At 48.7% G+C, this 17214-nt stretch overlaps 4 protein-coding genes across 4 annotated transcripts; all 4 read right to left on the bottom strand.

Moving 5' to 3' along the window:
* Positions 1-567: 567 nt before the first annotated feature.
* Positions 568-3620, bottom strand: F4807DRAFT_413885 (heterokaryon incompatibility protein-domain-containing protein). Its single transcript, XM_047996913.1, has 3 exons — positions 3408-3620; positions 2020-3334; positions 568-1893 (listed from the first exon to the last, which is right to left on the bottom strand). Exons 1-3 carry the CDS (start codon positions 3408-3410, stop codon positions 1121-1123), a joined length of 2091 nt encoding a protein of 696 aa, XP_047857169.1. The 5' UTR covers positions 3411-3620; the 3' UTR covers positions 568-1120.
* Positions 3621-4195: 575 nt separating this feature from the next.
* On the bottom strand, positions 4196-6542 carry F4807DRAFT_343892 (uncharacterized protein). The gene has a single exon (XM_047995401.1). It carries the CDS (start codon positions 6122-6124, stop codon positions 4226-4228), a length of 1899 nt encoding a protein of 632 aa, XP_047857168.1. The 5' UTR covers positions 6125-6542; the 3' UTR covers positions 4196-4225.
* On the bottom strand, positions 6465-8776 carry F4807DRAFT_343887 (FAD/FMN-containing dehydrogenase). Its single transcript, XM_047995400.1, has 5 exons — positions 8462-8776; positions 7872-8315; positions 7744-7816; positions 7081-7687; positions 6465-7004 (listed from the first exon to the last, which is right to left on the bottom strand). Exons 1-5 carry the CDS (start codon positions 8680-8682, stop codon positions 6805-6807), a joined length of 1545 nt encoding a protein of 514 aa, XP_047857167.1. The 5' UTR covers positions 8683-8776; the 3' UTR covers positions 6465-6804.
* Positions 8777-13460: 4684 nt separating this feature from the next.
* F4807DRAFT_343865 (uncharacterized protein) lies at positions 13461-15291 on the bottom strand. Its single transcript, XM_047995399.1, has 5 exons — positions 14611-15291; positions 14105-14557; positions 13753-14050; positions 13654-13699; positions 13461-13602 (listed from the first exon to the last, which is right to left on the bottom strand). Exons 1-5 carry the CDS (start codon positions 15143-15145, stop codon positions 13504-13506), a joined length of 1431 nt encoding a protein of 476 aa, XP_047857166.1. The 5' UTR covers positions 15146-15291; the 3' UTR covers positions 13461-13503.
* Between the last annotated feature and the right edge of the window lie 1923 nt (positions 15292-17214).

Below are 17214 nucleotides of genomic sequence, written 5' to 3'. Positions count from 1 at the left end.
CCAACCGGAAATCCACCTTATCTCTGCCTGAAAGCCCTTCGTGCACCCCCAAGCCAGCCCGATATGCCATCCATCCCTTCATGCACGCACGTCGCCGACATGATATTACTAACAGAGTTATGGATATTGATGTACCTACCTGGTACGTGACGGATCAACCGGGACCAAACGGTGGGCCTCGCACCGATCTAGCTATAATTAATTTACATCAAGGACGAGTGGTAACATTCTCATCGTCTATTGGTTTGATCGACGACTGTTGGTGTTTCTGTGTATTTTTCATTGATTGCAAATTGGCTGTAAGAAGCCTCAGTTGGCCAACATGGAATATATAGGTATGTACCTATCTAATCTCCCAATCGACAGCCACATATACCTAGTACCAACCCATCCATAGGGCTGATAGAAGCCGTTTCTTGGCGCGAACCCGCACAAATTACCGAAGCGTATTAATCCATCAGCCACCCCCTTTTCTACTGCCAGAAACTTACCTGGGTACCTTCCTTATAAATCTACCAATGTAAGAGAAACATGAGAAACAGACATTCATGAACCATTAGCAATTATCGTAACACCGCATCGTAGAATCGTCCCAGGTAATATGCCAGCGAGTGAATGTCCATTAATTGGGTACATAAGTAAGGTGACCTGTTTACCTATCTGGGTTAGGTGCTTAGATGATCTGGAAGACGGAGCTTCGGAGGCCTCTGTCTATTCGGGCTTTCATCTTCTCTTGGTTTTCTGTGATAGTCGCACGTGCAACAATTCGATGTTTTACCGCATCCCTTGATCCACCATCCTCATGCCTCATCTCCCTAAGAATTACATAGCATGGGTATGAACAGATAATGGAGAGGATGTCTCCCTCTTCTACGCGTGCTGTAGCAAGTCCCATGATCCCATCCATTGTCATGAATGCATACGCCCCAGTAAGTGCAAGAAATAGGGAGTCGAGATAATTGCGAAAAATCTCGTGTGTAGGTCCTAGAGCCCATTTCTGTAAAGGTATGCCTAGAGTTAAAAGCGCATCAATCTCATCAAAGGTTGGGAGTTCGGGTCCTGCTTTCCCATCATACGTTAGTTTAGTCTCGACTAGGTTTCTTTTGACATGTGTCATGAGCTAGCTTATATGACAATCCTTACTTAATCTTTCTGTCTCTGTATTGATTGACGGACCTGAATCTCCGGTTCTTCTTGCCGTAATGTCTCTTGTAGTATCTTGCATTTGTCTTTCGAGCCTCAAAATCTTTCGGCCTGCTTGTTCAAGAAAACGTGATGTGAATTGGGTGTAAATTTTAACACCGCCTTCTCTTAAGTCTGGAAACCGCTCCTTGTAATAAACAGTGCTTATAGAAACCCCCGAGCAAAAGAGAGACCTTGGAGTTGCGAAGCATTTAGTCTGCTCACGTGAGACGCCGCATATAGGAGGACCTCTATCTTTAATACGGAGGATGAATCTATGAGGTGTGATTGCATCGGAACAAGCCAAATCGTGAACCCAAGAAGGGCCTAAGGCGCCATCGTCGAGGCTATTATACTGCTCGACGGATAATTTGTAACAGCAGATCGCGGCTCCTGCCGACTGATTCCAGCCTCGAGCTGTGGCGCGTTTGAATACAGCGTCGGTAGATTCGTTATAATCCACGTTCATGAGTCGCCCTATGCTTCTGATTAGGAGAGACTCCAGTGCAAATATTTTATCACGTGGGTCGGTAGCGCGGTAGCTATCGGCTGCTCTAAGGACAAATTGAAATAATCTGTCCTGCGGGTTTGACAGATGCACTTGTTTCCGTTTCTCTGGGCGAAGCATAAGGAGAAATAGATTATCGTATATTTGCCTTTCTCGCCAGTGAATGATTTGGGAGACGAACGCAATATACATGTCATTATCCCCTATTCAATATATTAACTTAAGCTTCCGTGTTGGTTCTATTTCTAGTCAATATCACCAGATCTTTCACTACCGGTGCTCTAAAGAAGAGGGATGATGACATAAAAGAAGGAAACGTGTTTACTTACTATTTGCCGTTATAAAGGTGTCGGGAATTGATTTCCATTCATCGTCTATTTTAGCAGCAGCATCCATGGCCGATATCAAGGTGCCAAACGGGAATTGATAGCCACGGAGATGTATAATTGGTTCATTCGGCGGCAACGCAGCTTCTTGTATCGTCCATACTCTCTCCCACCACTCGTGCATCAAAATGATATTCACACAGCGCATAAGCATTGTGCCCAGTGATAATTGCTTTTCGTCCCAAGCACTAATATCTGTCTGACACTTGAGGTATTCGTCAAGTATACTTGCAATATCGTACTGGTCCACCGAATTTCCGAAGCCTTCGGGCACGGTGGCAACAACATTTAGGGGATCTCTCACGAAGTCTGACTCGGTAATCATTTGCTCGGTGGGCCAGTCGCCCAGCCAGATGCTTGTTTTCTGCGCCTTCGAGTAGATATCTCTCATGAGTCGGACTTGATGGCTTTTCTCTTCGAGATCTGATTGATTTATGCAAATTGCGTCGATCCAGATCTTCCGGGTGACATCTTCGTGGCGTAAGCTCCGGAGGATATCGTTTAGCTTCGTGGTTATGTCAAATGAACTTCCATCGATATCAATAGCCTTATCGAATAAAGGTTTACCCCAGACATAAGACAAAGCCTCTTCAATTATATCGTTATCGAGATTGCGCTCTTCGAGGCTGCATTGTATAGGGCTTTCCTTAGGACCGGGTTGTATGCATAGGACTCTGATGTTCGTCGATTCGAGACGGTTTGGATGTCGGTAACCATCTTCCTTGGGCGGATTCAGAACCGGTTTATTGAGTGGAAATGGCTTGGCTGGCTGTGGTGATAGGGCCTTTGACTTCTCATTCAAAGCTTCCAAGAGTACAACAGCCCTGCTTCGATCTTCCATTACTTCCAGAGCCTGTTGAAGAGTAATGTCAATGTCAAACACATTAAGAAGCTCGTAAATCGCAGTAGTGACGATGTCGTAGAAGATGACCCATAAATAGTTAAAAGGGTTTTCCTGAAATAATAGGCTTGGATATTTTCTCTGGTTGAGGTCCTCAGGCCATCGATCGGGCTCTGGCGAGTTCGAAATGGAAGTTTTCAGCTGCCTTATGACTTGATGCAATCCGAATTCTCCGTAGAGAAACTCGTCATATGACTCTTTAATGAAACGAAACCGAGAATCTCGCTTTGAAAGATCTTCCATAATAGCATCGACAGACTTTAATCGCATATCAACCAGTATTATAGGCTCAAATTGGGGCATAATATCTGGAGTCGACATTGTGTACCTAGGTAAGTAAAGATAGTAACTATTAAGCTGTGAAACAGGGCCTCGATTAGCCACTAAAAGTGTAGGTGATCAAAACATGGGTGCCTAGGTAGGTACCTACCATGAGCGAAGGGGACGTTAAGCTAGATATAGTTGAGAATCATTACGTTAACGCCCGGCTTGCCGTGATACCTCGTGTATTCTGCTACTGAGATTCTGACTGCTGGGGGCTGTGTTAGTGGTAAATATTATTTCAAGATAGCCCTAATAACCTTCATGTATTTGATAAATTCTCCCTGCTTAAAGGATGCGGCGAATGCGATGCCATTCCAAATTCCATTACATCCGTCTTGAGGCGCAAGAGTTCAGCGAAAGTTGACCTGTTAGATATAGTGGGACAGCTGACCCCCTTTCCAAGCCACAATAGCACAGCCGACGGGGGGTGCTGTTCGAAGTGGAAATATTAGATTAAAAAGTGAAGCCGAGAACACACCCAATCAACATCTGTTTGCTATCAAATATCACTATTAGATACTACGATTAAGAGGATGCGTAAGTTTTCTAACTTTGGTGGAGCAATCTCATATTGGTCTACCTAGATAAGTAATCTCCTGTAGGCCTCTACAAAGGGCGCCGCGCAAAACCGATGCCTTTTGTCCCAGATACTCCCGGCTTTGTACCACGGTTCCCTAATCCATATGCTGGAGAATGTAGTAGATTGCTCTCGGACTTCTTAGGAATCCCAGTACCTATCCGATATCATCTAGTGACGATGCCTGCCCCTTCCCCAAGTTGGGGTCTAAAAGCTCCGGCTAACTGCGCCGAAACACGTAAAAGGAAATACCTCCTACAAACACAAGACCCCCCTCCCGCCCCATGACGCCACTAAACCTGCCCAATCTCAGCTCAGTATGTAGCATGTAGCATGCAGCAGAGCCTTCATTTGTGCGAGGTAAAGACGTCATCGTCACCATCCTCCATATCCTCATCCTCATTCTCCTCTTCGCCCACTTCACCCTCCTCCTCTTCCTCCTCCCCTTCAGCCGACACATCGGCATCATTCCCATCGTCATCACCATCAGCAGCAGCAGCAACAGCAGCAAACCCCTCCCGATCCTCCTGCGCCTCCGGCTGCACCACGGGATACGGGCCGATATGCCCCACAACCTGACGCCGGACCGGAGTCGACACATCCACATCCATATCCCCATCCATATCCTCCTCCCCACCCAGCACCCGCGGCGCCGGCGTCCGCGCCCGTCTCGAAGACCGCGTCGGCGTCGCGGGCACGCGCTCGCGCTCGCGCACCCCGAACCGTCTACGGGCCGGCGTAGTCAACCCCTTCGGCAGCGCCAGCGGCCGTCTCGGGACCGACACATTCGCGCCGCTGGTCTTGAACCGCTTCGCGCTCGTCGGGGTGCGAGGGTCGGTACCAGTACCAGTACCAGAGCCGTTATCATTGCCGTTGTTATCGTTATCGTTGTTCGCGCGATTAAGATCCAGCCCCGCGACGCGCGAGCGCAGCGCGTCTACGTCGAGGGGCGCGGGCCGTTTCTTCTTGGCCTCGGACTTGGCCCCGGGAAGGGTGCGCGGGAACCGGCGCGTAGAAGAAGAACCAGAAGCGGAAGCAGCAGCAGAAGCAGAAGAAGGAAGATTGGGGAACGGCGGAGGCAGGTCGAACAGGTGCGAGCGCGAGCCCGGCGTGGACGGGATGCGCAGCCGTTTAGGCGTATGCGGGCTCCGCGGGCCCGACGACGAAGAAGAGCCCCTGATCTGCGCGGCGGCGGCGGCGGCGGCGGCGGCGAGGACCTGGTCCCCGACGCGCCGGGCCTGCTCCCGCGCCTCCGCGACCAGGTCCCGCCGCATGTCCATCTGGTACCGGTCGATGACTCGTCTGCAGCGGTGCCGCCACTGCTCCAGCATCGCCTCCTCGGTCGCGTCGGCGATCTCGGCGAGCGGCGCCCACGGCCGCATGGCCTTTTCGCGGATCGCCGCTACGTCCGGCTCGAAGGCCGTCGTGAACGCTTCGCGCCACCCCAGACGCATGCCGCAGCGCTCGAGCACCCTTCGCCAGGCCGCCTGCAGCTTCTCGACCATGTTGGCGAAGACGAATTCGCGCTGCGGGTCGCTAGGGATCGAGGCGTCCATCTGGTCGGCTAGCTCGTCCACGGACGAAGACCAGCGCCGCTTAGGGGCGCTGGCGCGTCCTTCGCCGAGGCTGGGGTTGCATAGCGTGGACGCTTCGATGGTTGATGAAGTGGTGGTATGGCTGCAGCGAGATGCGGCTGGTGAGGGTTGAACTACGTCGAGGAAGAGTGTTGGTGTCTGATGGTTCTCCGGCTCATCCTGTGAAGCAGCGTCATGGCCTCCAGTTGACTCTTTCTTGGGGGTTGTGGAACTGTCCACATCCATATTATCATCATGATCGTCGGCATGTTTGGGTGGTTCAGGGGAGTATGTTGAGACACGTGCTAGAAATGTGCCGTCATGGTATGCCTTCCGAAGCGGAGCAGTATCTTCCATCTGCAGCTCCTGGTTGGTCGCAGAATCACCCACGACTTGTAGGTCATTTGAGTTGTCGGTATTCATATTAGGTTGGGGAGTTGACATGATAGATGCTGGGGTCTCATCATCGCCAACGTCGTTATTGAGTGAAGGGTCGTTTCTCTCCATTGACACCTCGTTGACTGTATTGTCATCCTCCATAACAGGTAGCTCACTAGAACTATCAGCGTCAATTGGGGGAGATGTCATGACGTGATCAGGTTGGGATTCATCGACAGGATTAACAAGGGAGTCGGGCATCTGAGCGTCCGAATGGTCATGTTGAGACTCCATGGTGCCTTGGCAGTGAGTGGGTATGCAAAGGTAGGTAAAGAAGCAGTGTGTGAATTGACGGTTGAATAGGTACTAAGAAAGGTTTAGGATCGTCAGGTGTGAATCGCTTGCCCTGGTTCTTGACAAGAGAAGGTTAAGAAAGCGGGTAAGCATTTGTTTTGACGAAGAAGCGCAAGTAAATTCAACTGCTAGAAACATTGACCCGCCATCAAAGTCTTCGTTAATTGCCAAACAACTGCCCGTCAAGACCCATCTACGTGGAAACGGTGGCAAAATCTCATGGCTGCTGAGGCACGACTGCATGCTTGGGGGATATCGTGAGTACGATGTCCATAAGATCCACTAGTAGAGACCGCCTAATCAAAACAAAATGAAAAAAAAAAAAAAAATCTGATAAGTACCGCAATAAGAGTTACTGGATCATATAGGTACTGGAATGACACGTCTAGGTAGATATGTTCCAATAGTTAACATACGCCTCTATCAAACCCCTTTAATATCTTGACACACATCATCCTGGAGTTGTATAAGGCAATTAATATTATCATTCGTACGTACAGATCATAGGCTAGATACATATTGGCCTGTTGTAGCTACTGTAAGGACAGTGTATAGCAATACCTCAAACAATTTGAGATAGTTCTGATTCTATCATAGGAGGTACCCAGGTAGGTACCTACTCAGTCATACATCCCTAAGATCTCGCCAACGATGCTCTTGAATATACCCTGAGGATCGAACTTCTCACGCACAGCCTTGAACCGTGCTAAGTGGCTAGGGTCGAGGTTCTTGGTAGCGTTGGCGAATACATCACGGTTGTTCTTGGTCCAATGCGGTCTACATGGGAACTCGTCGATAAGAGCCTTTGTCAACCTGGGGTCTATGTATCGCAATTGCTGTTAGTTGTCTTGAAAATGGATAGCAGGGGGGTATGTAGATAGCTGAGAAACACTTACAAAAGTCTTCGTTGAAACGCTTCCCATCACCAATCATCGGCTTGAAAGTCGGGAAGTCAAACATGATAGCCCCCTTACTCCAATCAGCGCCATCAGACGTGTTATACGTCACCTGGCCTAGGAAATTGTAAAAAGGCTTTCCAAACTTAATATTGATGCCGCTACGATAGGTACTCGTCATAACGATACCCTTCGCAAGCTCGTCATCGAATGCTTGTCTCACGCGCTTGAGCATAGCGTTGGCCTGCGTGATAGGGAACGCGAGCTCAAGGGTCATGCCGTGCAGGCCTTCCTCCCACTCGGGCTTCTGATCCGGATACAGGCCTCCGATCAGCACGTCGTAGTTCCAGCCGTAGACGGGCCAGTCCAGGATCGCTTGCCACGTCGTCTTCTCACGGAAGTTGGGCGCGGACCACAGCGTGAACGCCGTCGTTTCGAAGAACATGTTCGAGGTTGCGAGATACTTCCCGCTCTCAAGAGTTGCTTTGGCGACGGTGGCTTCGGCGTCGGAGATAGAAAACGTGTTTTGGAAGCCTTGCTGGTCGCTGAGTGTTAAAGGCACTTCGTCATAGTACCGCCAGTGGAACTTCCTCATGTATGGCCACCACTATGATACGTCAGAGTGTGAGGTTACGAGATGAACTAGACTGAAGCTTATCGTACCCAGAAGTTGGCAGTAGCGTAGGGAGCAATCATGCCATAGATATCTCCATTCAAAACATCATCTTCATCCAAGCTAGAATTTTCATCAGCCAAGTAACATATATAGGCTAAGGGGGGATAGCACCTACGTCTTCTGTTGCGCGAAAACCTTGAAATCCGGGTAGATCTTGAACTTCATACGAACAATGACACCTAGTAGACCCAATGACGTTGACGCTGCGAGCCAATCGTCGTCATTGTCGTCCCTCACAATTGTCACAATATCGCCATTTCCGTTGACAATATCCATCGACAGCACGCCAGCTGCCACCATCGAGTCCTCTCGGATAGCGGAGCGATGTCCACCCATAGCCACCGCACCCGCCATCGTGATATTCCAATTCACGAGAGTATAGCCCATAGAAGCATTATTGCTATGAAGATAGTCGGAGAATTGTAGGAACGTCACTCCAGCTTCAATATCGACTGTCCCAGACTCGGCGCCTTCCGGAAGCGAGAAGTTCTCGATTTTATTCACGAACTCCGTCCGGACGATAATGGTCTCCGGGTTGTCTGAACACATAGTGTCATACCTTAAAGAGTTTCCAATTAGAACTATCATCTTACAGACTCTTCTAGAAGTTTATCCAAGTATCAAGGCCATACAAAGATAGATCGAGAAACCAGATGTATAGAATGGGATGGATTGATAGACAAGGAGAGAACTCGATATACTCACCACATGTGTCCTTTTCCCGAAGCCCTAATAGGCGTGTTGCTTGCAGAAGCATTCTTCACATAAGCCACAATATCGTCGACGCTGGTAGCATTGTGAACGAGCGCAACATCGTTGCAAGCAGGAAATCCATCGCCGTCGAATGTGTTATACGGCTCCGCCAAGACATTCCCCGCGCCGGTGAGGGCGAGGACAGACAGGAAGACTCGATTCAGAGTCGACATCTTTCAAGAACTTAACCGTCTTGGCAGAGGTCGGACTAAGCTCTGGCTTAATTTGGCTCTAAGCACTTCAGTTCCTGGTTGCCGGGTAAGAGGGCTGGGCGCAACCTCAATCCACGGCACGCGGAAGCCATGGCTCTTTGTATTCATAAAGGAGGAAGCGATGAAGCAACAATAAACCTAGGCATCTGATGTTCGATTTCCTCGTGATGGCGATCCATGTGCGCTTTCCCCTTCCCATCCCAACCTTATCTCCAGCTGCTATAATATGTACGCAATTCTTCATTTCCAACCTCGTGCGTGGTTGCCAGGGTTCCCTGGCCGTCTATTCGAGATTCTGGCGTATTAACAGCCGAGGAAACGGCGAGGATCTGTGCCTGCGGGAGTACAGGGTCTCAACCCGCCCGCCTCCTCGCCGGTGGTGGTATGCCTCGGATGTGACGTGCAGGTTCGGTATCACGAAAGTAACGCCTGTGATGCGATCGTCAATCGCAACGACGGGGCACTTGCCTTGCCCGGCGCCCATGACCGCAGCAATAGCCGTCCACAGATCTCGGCGTGATATCTAACCGTGCCAGGGTCCGCCATACTAACGACCTAGACGGCCTAGTAGATTGACGATCATCTGCCGTCAAAACCCCAGACCCAAGTCCGCCCTCCTTTCTCTCTTAGTGTTAGTGTCGGCGTTAGTGTTATTGGTGTGAGTAGACAACCACCAAGACCATGTATAAAGGAAGCAAGGGACGTTGGTGCCGATGTAACACCCCGCTAATTACGGTAATTGGTTACATAAAAAATACCCCTTTGACTGGCAATTCTCCTCAGCCAGGGATTAAGGGGCAGAGTATAACTTCAGATGACCTGGTGGGCCAGAACTGGAATAAAATGCGAAGGGCATATGATGACATTGCATCTACTTTTACCTTCTATCATATGAATTAGCAGTGCCCTATCTCAATTTTTTTTATAAGCGTTGAAGTATACCTACCTATTTTACCTCCTAACCCCTAGGTACCTAGTTACCTAGGACAACTGTTAAATAGTTAAAGAGATAATGGATTTGACTTACCAGCAATACAGTGACTGTTCAATCCCTGACTGCAGTTATTTGCCAGTTAAGGGGATAACTATGAATGTTTCGAGCTGTTGCTCCTGCGGCCAGATAGACGTTCAATATGATGATGAGATCTTAGGCAAAGCTAGTTTGATACGAAAATGAGCTGTCGTCTGGCCCCGAAATCCAGGGAGATGTTCTATGTCTAGATAGAACAGACGGCCCCTATACACGTTGCCTGAAGATGATGCAGCCCCTATTTCGACCTTGGTGTGCAGAAACCACATATATAATTGGCTAGTGAGACTTTCATGAGGCTGCTACCAGTCTTTCATCTCGCCGCTTCTCTACGATCTTCGATCGTGCCCTTGAAGAATACCTGCCGACAAGATGCGCCGGGTTTACTCACATTTGCTAACTTGCGCCGAGAGCAAAGCCCACTGTTGACCACTCTTGTTCTATATGTGTAACGTAGAAGATCGTAATTCGTTCCCAATATCCAATACCTTGAGTACAGTTAAGGAAGAAACGCCCGTGGTACTGAAGGAGTTTCGACACTCGCTGGGTATACTCGACCGTATAACAAGGCATGCATCTGTGCGGCTGAATGGGGCTAGGGACGGAGGCATCATCTGCTGTTGGAGGATAGTAAGACGGTAGGACGGTAGGTACTAAGACGTTAGGAGGATATTCTCTCGCGGAATGTAAACGTCATTGGCTTAGTCATGCCGTTGGCAAACAGTGTGGCGTCTCAACCGTCGTACGACGTTACACATGAACAGCCCAAGTTTGATACCTCACTTCATCGGCCGTTGCTTCCTGAGACATGATAATCTTCTGTACCGCCCCGATATCTTTAGACTTACTTGACATCCTCCGGATAAATTATCCTTAGGCTAACCCAAGATCTCTCTGGGTTTGAACGAATTCTCCACGTGAAGCTTGACTGCTCCGGAACTCGTGGGTGTTAATTGAATTAGCATGCACATGGTGCTGATTCCCGTCGTTCCCCTTAAGACTGCTTTGGCACCATTGCTAAATAGATACGAGCAAAAGCAGCTGTACTGGTCGATCCTGCTGGCGTCGCAATTATCACTGGAGCTACTAGGGCACCGCTAGGGCTGCCAGCCTTGTACTCTTTTCGCGACTGGGAGTGTTGAAGGTGAGCCCAGTTTGCCCAAGATTGTTTTGATCGAGCTATACAATGTTTCGTTCCTAGGCATCTCGTTAGCATTGATAAACAGACCCCAGAAGACAAGACTTGCCTATTGGTGACGCTTATCAGAGGATGGGCCCGTCGTTGAAGACTGTGTCACAGAGTGAGTGAGAGTAGCAGTTAGCTCGCCTTTGGCTCGCTCATACCTAGGTAGTAAAAAAACTTGATTAACGCCCATCCTCTCCTAAAACCTTTCGGGGCCTTCAGCTCCTTATATATTCGTCCCAGGTATTATATAAGCTGCAGCTAACTCGCTGTTATCCAGCCCCTTGCTCGTAGCTCCTGACAACATTGAAGAAAAGCCGTGAGGCTAAAGGCGAACGGCTGATTACCAGGTCTGACTTTCGATCGTCCTTGGTACTTTTCTATCCGAAGTCTATGGCAGTCCGTGGCGACGGGCATTTGAGACTACCGACCTTAAAGGTGTGATCAGATTTCTGAGTCCGGCATGAACTTGGATCTACATAGCCAGAAGAATATACTTGGCGTTTAACTTCCTCAGAAATTGGAATCGTGGATTGGATCATCTCACGTTGCAAGGTGATGATAATGAATTAGTTTATGTCCATGAGCTACACTGTACCTAGTTGTAACGGCATGGGCGAAAGCAGAGCTATGTTATATCGATATCAATTGACACTGTAAAGCAGAATGTGTCTAAGATGGTGACTTAGGTAGGTACGTATTGAACATTATGGACGTTCAGAGCCTCCTCCATCACCCACCCCAAACTACCGGCCCAGCAAGCCATATAAGGCTTGTGTATATACGCTTTTCAGGTGACCGCCATCGCTCTTATACCTTACGGAAGCATTGTACTAGAATTACGAAGGCGTACCCGCTAGAGAAGCTCCGCCTGTTAGAACTGCATCGATATCCGCAAGGGCTTCTCCGTCTATCTGTATAAAAGTGCCGGCTGCAGTCTAGGTGCGATCATCAACATCTTAATGAGAGTCACGCTAGAGCCTTGTCTGCGGTTGGACGTAGGTAAACTTGCAGACACAGAGAGCTTTGATGTTTTTTGCGAGTGATGGATGAGAACCCTGATAATTCATAGCAAATAGGAACCTTAGGTAGGTGTTCATTGCGATACCGCTTATTACTGATAGTTAAGTCGATAATAAAGTTCTTTTTGTCCTCAAGCTATCAAGCAAGATCTAGCGCTCCCCTGGGTAACGCTCCCTATTGGGGCGTGTTGAACATCATGTCCAATGATGCTGGTCTAGGTAGTTTTAATATGGCCTTCCTCTCCATTCACGGAGTAAACGGCATAGTAGATATCCTTTCGGCAAGGAATAGCGGTCTAAAAAGCACAGGGAGTTCGAATACTTGATCTTAAGAGTATTACCCGACGAAACAAATAATCAATTATGGTATGGATTAAGTCGCAAAATAATGCATGAATCGAGGATATGCACGGATTTCTTGATACCTACCTACCTACCTACCTACCGTTTAGGTAGGTATAGAAACATCGTCTTCCCATAGAGCGAATAGGAATACCTTCGCCAACCACATATCTAGGCCAGAAATTCAATAGAGCGCCAGATCAAACCCTTCAGATAGATCAAAAGGCCTCATTTCCAAGCCCCAAACACTTTCAAACACCAGGCATATCTACCTACCTGCCTAATAGGAAACATCCTCCAAATACGATGACATACGTACCTACCCATCGCAGACTCACCGCCTTACATCATATATATTACCTATTGGGAGGCACATTCGGCTCTCCGGCAAGCCAGCGCCAAGCGAAGCTGTAGCCGTCCGTACCTTGCATACATAATACTACGTAGGTAGGATATACTATAGATGACATACATAAAGTGCCTAGCTTACCAACCAGCCTGCCAGCCAGCCCAGTTAGGCAATAAGCTAAGTCGCATAAAACAGGGGAGCCGCAAGACAGGGGTCCGAGACGCCCCGGGGAACGTCTGGAACGAGGCTTCGGCTCGCTACTGCGAACTCCACGGTTTGAGATTCTGCCATCCCAAAGCTGGGCCTAGGTGGGTTGAAAATTTTCCCCTTTGCTGCTTATCTCGCTTGCGACACGAGAGATCCAAGATTTGCTGGTCTATGTTCCTTCCAGCTCCCAAAGATCTGGTTTTGCTCCATCTCAGCTTGCTTCTCAGATCTCAGGTCTCACGTATGTAGTAATTCAAGTTCAAATTCTAGAAGATCCCATTCACAGAAGACACTAAATATTAGTTTCTGATATATGTGCTTCCCATTCCCTTCTAGCTATTTAGACTACCCACTCCATATCACTTCGATGAAAAAAAGAAAATAGATATGGAAAAAAACCAAGCCTCATTGAAAAATGTACACAGTCGGAGCTTTGGTGGTATGATCATTAAAAAGTATTGTCGTAGCGCCCGACCGCCCCGGGACTCTCTATTCTGCCACACACAGCGTGACATTACATTAACATCGGCCATGAACGTCCGCAGCGAAAACAGAGAGCCATAAGAATCAAAAACAAGTTAGTACCGTCACCCGACAGAGAAACCTGCCGGGATGCCGTTTCATGTCGTTCCCTTCCCCCAGATCACAACTACGCCGCCGCTAAGCAGGCTTGCTGTTGCGCTTGGCAGTCGGAAAGTGTGAAACTAGCACCAGCATTTGCTGCGTCGCTACAAGCATTGTTTTGGATCTACGCCAGTCAGAAAGAAGTCAAGAAACAGGGAAAGAATCTAATACTCACATCGCAGGATCTCTGCTTTGCAGCCGCCTCGTTCACAAACGTGTTCCTAGATAGGAAAGTCAGATACGGTTCGTAGAAAGGTGGAGGAATTATACTGACCCGTTGACAGCAAACGGCCGACTAGCATCTCCAGAGTTTGTCACAGCTGGAGCTGCGCCGCCAAGGTTCTTAGTCTGTTGGGTACTGGTGTTAGCATTACCGCCAGAACTTGTAGTTGTTGTATTCGTTGAATTACTTTGGCCTTTGCCATTTTGTCCCTTGCCTGCGTTTGCACCCGCATTCGCCTTAGCACCGCCGTTGGCATTGTTGCCAGCGTTCGCGTTGTTACCAGCATTGGCGTTGTTTCCGGCATTCGCGTTGTTTCCAGCGTTGGCGTTGTTGTTACCATTACCACCAACTGATACTAGTTAGCTTCCGCATAATTATGCGGTACTATGGGGTAGAAACTTACCAGTGAACTTGTTGCAGTCATCCTGAGCACCACGCTGAGCCACAGGCATGAGCACAGGCTGGTGGTTAGCGGAAGAGAACATAGTGCAGACACGGTAGTTTCCAGCGGGAAGACCACCAGTGACAGTAGCCGACAGAAGACCCTTGCCGTTACCCGCGTCGTTAATACCCTTGAAGAAGACGAATTGGGTAGCGTCGAGGGGTTGAGTAGGGTTCAACGAGTTACCCAAGTCCTGAACAGTAACGTGAGTGTGACCAATGATGTTTCCTTGTTGGTTGAGGTTCTGGGGCGCCGAGTAGTAGGTGTTGTCAGCGTTAGTGAAGGTACCGGCCTGGAAGTTGTCGACTTGGACCTGGATGTTGAAGTCTTGGTTCGCGGCGATGTTGTCGTTGTGCTGAGGGTTAATCAAGATACTGGAGACCATGTTGGTCTGCGCAGGGATTTTACCCATGACTAGTGACTGTTAATCGTGATCCTCAAATCTAAGGATCTATATAATAACTTACCAATACCGTTACAAGAGCCCTGCTTCTGTTGGAGACCGTTGGTCAGGGTCTGACCGGAACAGAAGTTGATGAAGTTGGCGTTGTCGGTGTCCGATGCCGCCTCCCCTTCGGCGGCATCCGGGTTACCGTCCTGCTGCGAGCCAGTCTGAACGGCATTGGCGTCCAACGTCAACGAGGCCTGGGCGTTGTTGTTGCCATTGTTGTTGTTGTTGTTCTGGCCGTTGTTGGCATTGGCATTGGCATTCTGGCCGTTGTTCTGGCCGTTCGCCTTCGCGTTCTGCGCATTCTGAGCGGCATTCTGCCCGTTTTGGGCGTTGTTTTGCGCATTCTGACCAGCGTTTTGACCTGCATTCTGACCATTCTGAGCGTTTTGACCCTGAGCCTGTCCCTGACCTTGACCCTTGCCAAACTGTCGAGTGTTGAGAGCTCGAACGGCTCTTCGGTTCATAATCTGGTCGTACGGGCGGCTGATGGCGGTGGCCTCAGTGATGGCCGTGACGCCGAGAAGGGCGACGAGAACACTCTTGGCATGCATGGTGAATGAGATATACCCTTAAACTGATCGAGCGAGGGGACTAATTCTTTTTCTCTCCGGGTTTCCTTGGTTGAAGAATGGAAATGGTAAGATCCAAAAATGGTTCCAGACCGTTTTCGAATTAGCTGAAAGGAGTGGTCACAGACAACACTGAAGTGAAATGGAGCGGGCAGATCCCAAATGCTGTCGGAAGAAGAGAACGAATGTAAAAAGACACACTACCAGCGCATTCTAAAGTGGAAAGAGAAAGGAATGAAACTCGATAGAGATTCTGAAATAAAGAATTAAAGCTGATGAAGAGGATGGGACAGAAGGATAAATGGCTTGAGGGCCAAGACTTTCCTTATTATATACTCCACCGATGGGAGACAGGCGTCTCGGACGGACTGTGCCTGAATGCTCATGGAATCAAAGGCATCCGCAACGAACACTACATCATCTTCCCTTGCAGGTTCCATCCACAGGAGCTGTATCCACAGTCTCAAAACGCGGACGGGGCATGGGAGGGAAGAGACGATGTCAAGAGTAATGAGAGGAACCCGAGCAGGGCGTGCAAGGTAGTGAGTGTGGTAGCAGGGGTACGGGATGGACATCTGAGGCTTGAGACCTTGGCTAGCCCTGACCCCGGTCTGCCTGGTCCAGCAATGAAGAAAAGATGTGCATGGAATATGTGCATGGGGGAGAAGCTTAAACGATCCTCGTCGAATACGAGTGTACATACACCTTGTATGTATCTTGCCTTGGGCTGCTTAGGGCCTCCCCAGGGTCCTTTCTCACCTCCTCGGAGCGGCTCAAATCTGCGGATGGAGTTGAGGCTGGATTGAGTGAAGGATCTGCAACGGATGTTGTATCCTAGCTATAGTAGCTGACTTGACTAAGGACGTAAGAGGTAATCTCGACGTTTAACTACTTTATATGTTGCCAACCTCTGAGTAATTCAGTATAGGTATTGTAGTAGAATGTACATAGCTTTCCGTGAAGATCTGATGTTACATTCGTCTCTCGACGTCGAGCTGGTCCTATGAGTTGGACCTGTCAGACTTGAGATGACACCTTCATGAGAGTTGAGCATAGACGACTGCGCCTCTTCAAGACGATGATCAACCAATCGATTGTAGATTGGGATATAGAACCGCTTGGACTGTATGTAAGTCATCGTCGCGTGCCAGAAGTGGTGAATGTATTGCAATGGCAATTCCGGGGAAAGTCCCATTAAGGTTGTAGTGGAAGAAGTTGAAGAAGGGGGCGCTAAGGCTTCGGCCAGCTAAGGACCGAAGAAGCTGAAGTGGGTCAGCCAAGCGGCCATTTGGCTTTGCGGCTCGATACGTCGCAGACTCTCCACCTTTTCAAGGATTCGGCCAATGAAAGTCCACCTTTCTGCAGAAGATCAAGCACGCTGAGTTTCGGCCCCCTGGAGCATTCTGAGGCAAAACATCCCGACAAAAAAATTAAGCGCGGATCTGTGCGGCATACTAGCTAGCGCTAATAAAGATACCAGATACCTAAACGATGTACTATAGTCTCCTTTAAGTGATTTTCGGCCAATCATATATGTCGTATATTATTACCAGCGAGATATTACTTCGGACGGCGGACAAATTACCTAGTTGCAATGGTCACTTATCGATTAAGTACAGATGGCAGATCCTTTGGAATGGTATAGCCCATCAAACTCATCCATTGTTTTGACGTTGGATACGAAACGAATAGCTTAGCTCCTCTAAGATCTAGGTAACCTATCTAGGTAGGTAGGTAGGTAGGTAGGTAATATGCTTAATATTCGTGGTTTCTATTAGATGGATATGCGCTATCATGAGAATGAAGACGGTGAGTCCGCATCCAGGTATCAATTGTTGTTGAGTAAGCGGATGATAGGATTCAATCGTTATGAATATGTTACTTAAGCTCATGCATAGGTGACATACGTATGCCCAAGTATGATATAACGAACAGACTGTGTCTATCACCATCGTCCAAACATGGGATCTACTTTCCCTGATCTATCCGGACCCGCTGTGGGTGATGTAAAAAAACAAGCTTAATCGAATAAGTGTACATTATCAAGATGA

The sequence above is a fragment of the Annulohypoxylon truncatum genome (genome assembly GCF_022578515.1).
Source record: "Annulohypoxylon truncatum strain CBS 140777 unplaced genomic scaffold F4807scaffold_6, whole genome shotgun sequence".
In the NCBI taxonomy this organism is placed as follows: Eukaryota; Fungi; Ascomycota; class Sordariomycetes; order Xylariales; family Hypoxylaceae; genus Annulohypoxylon; species Annulohypoxylon truncatum.
The sequence above is the reverse complement of the archived record's forward strand: the minus strand, read 5'-3'. Positions and strand labels throughout refer to the sequence as shown.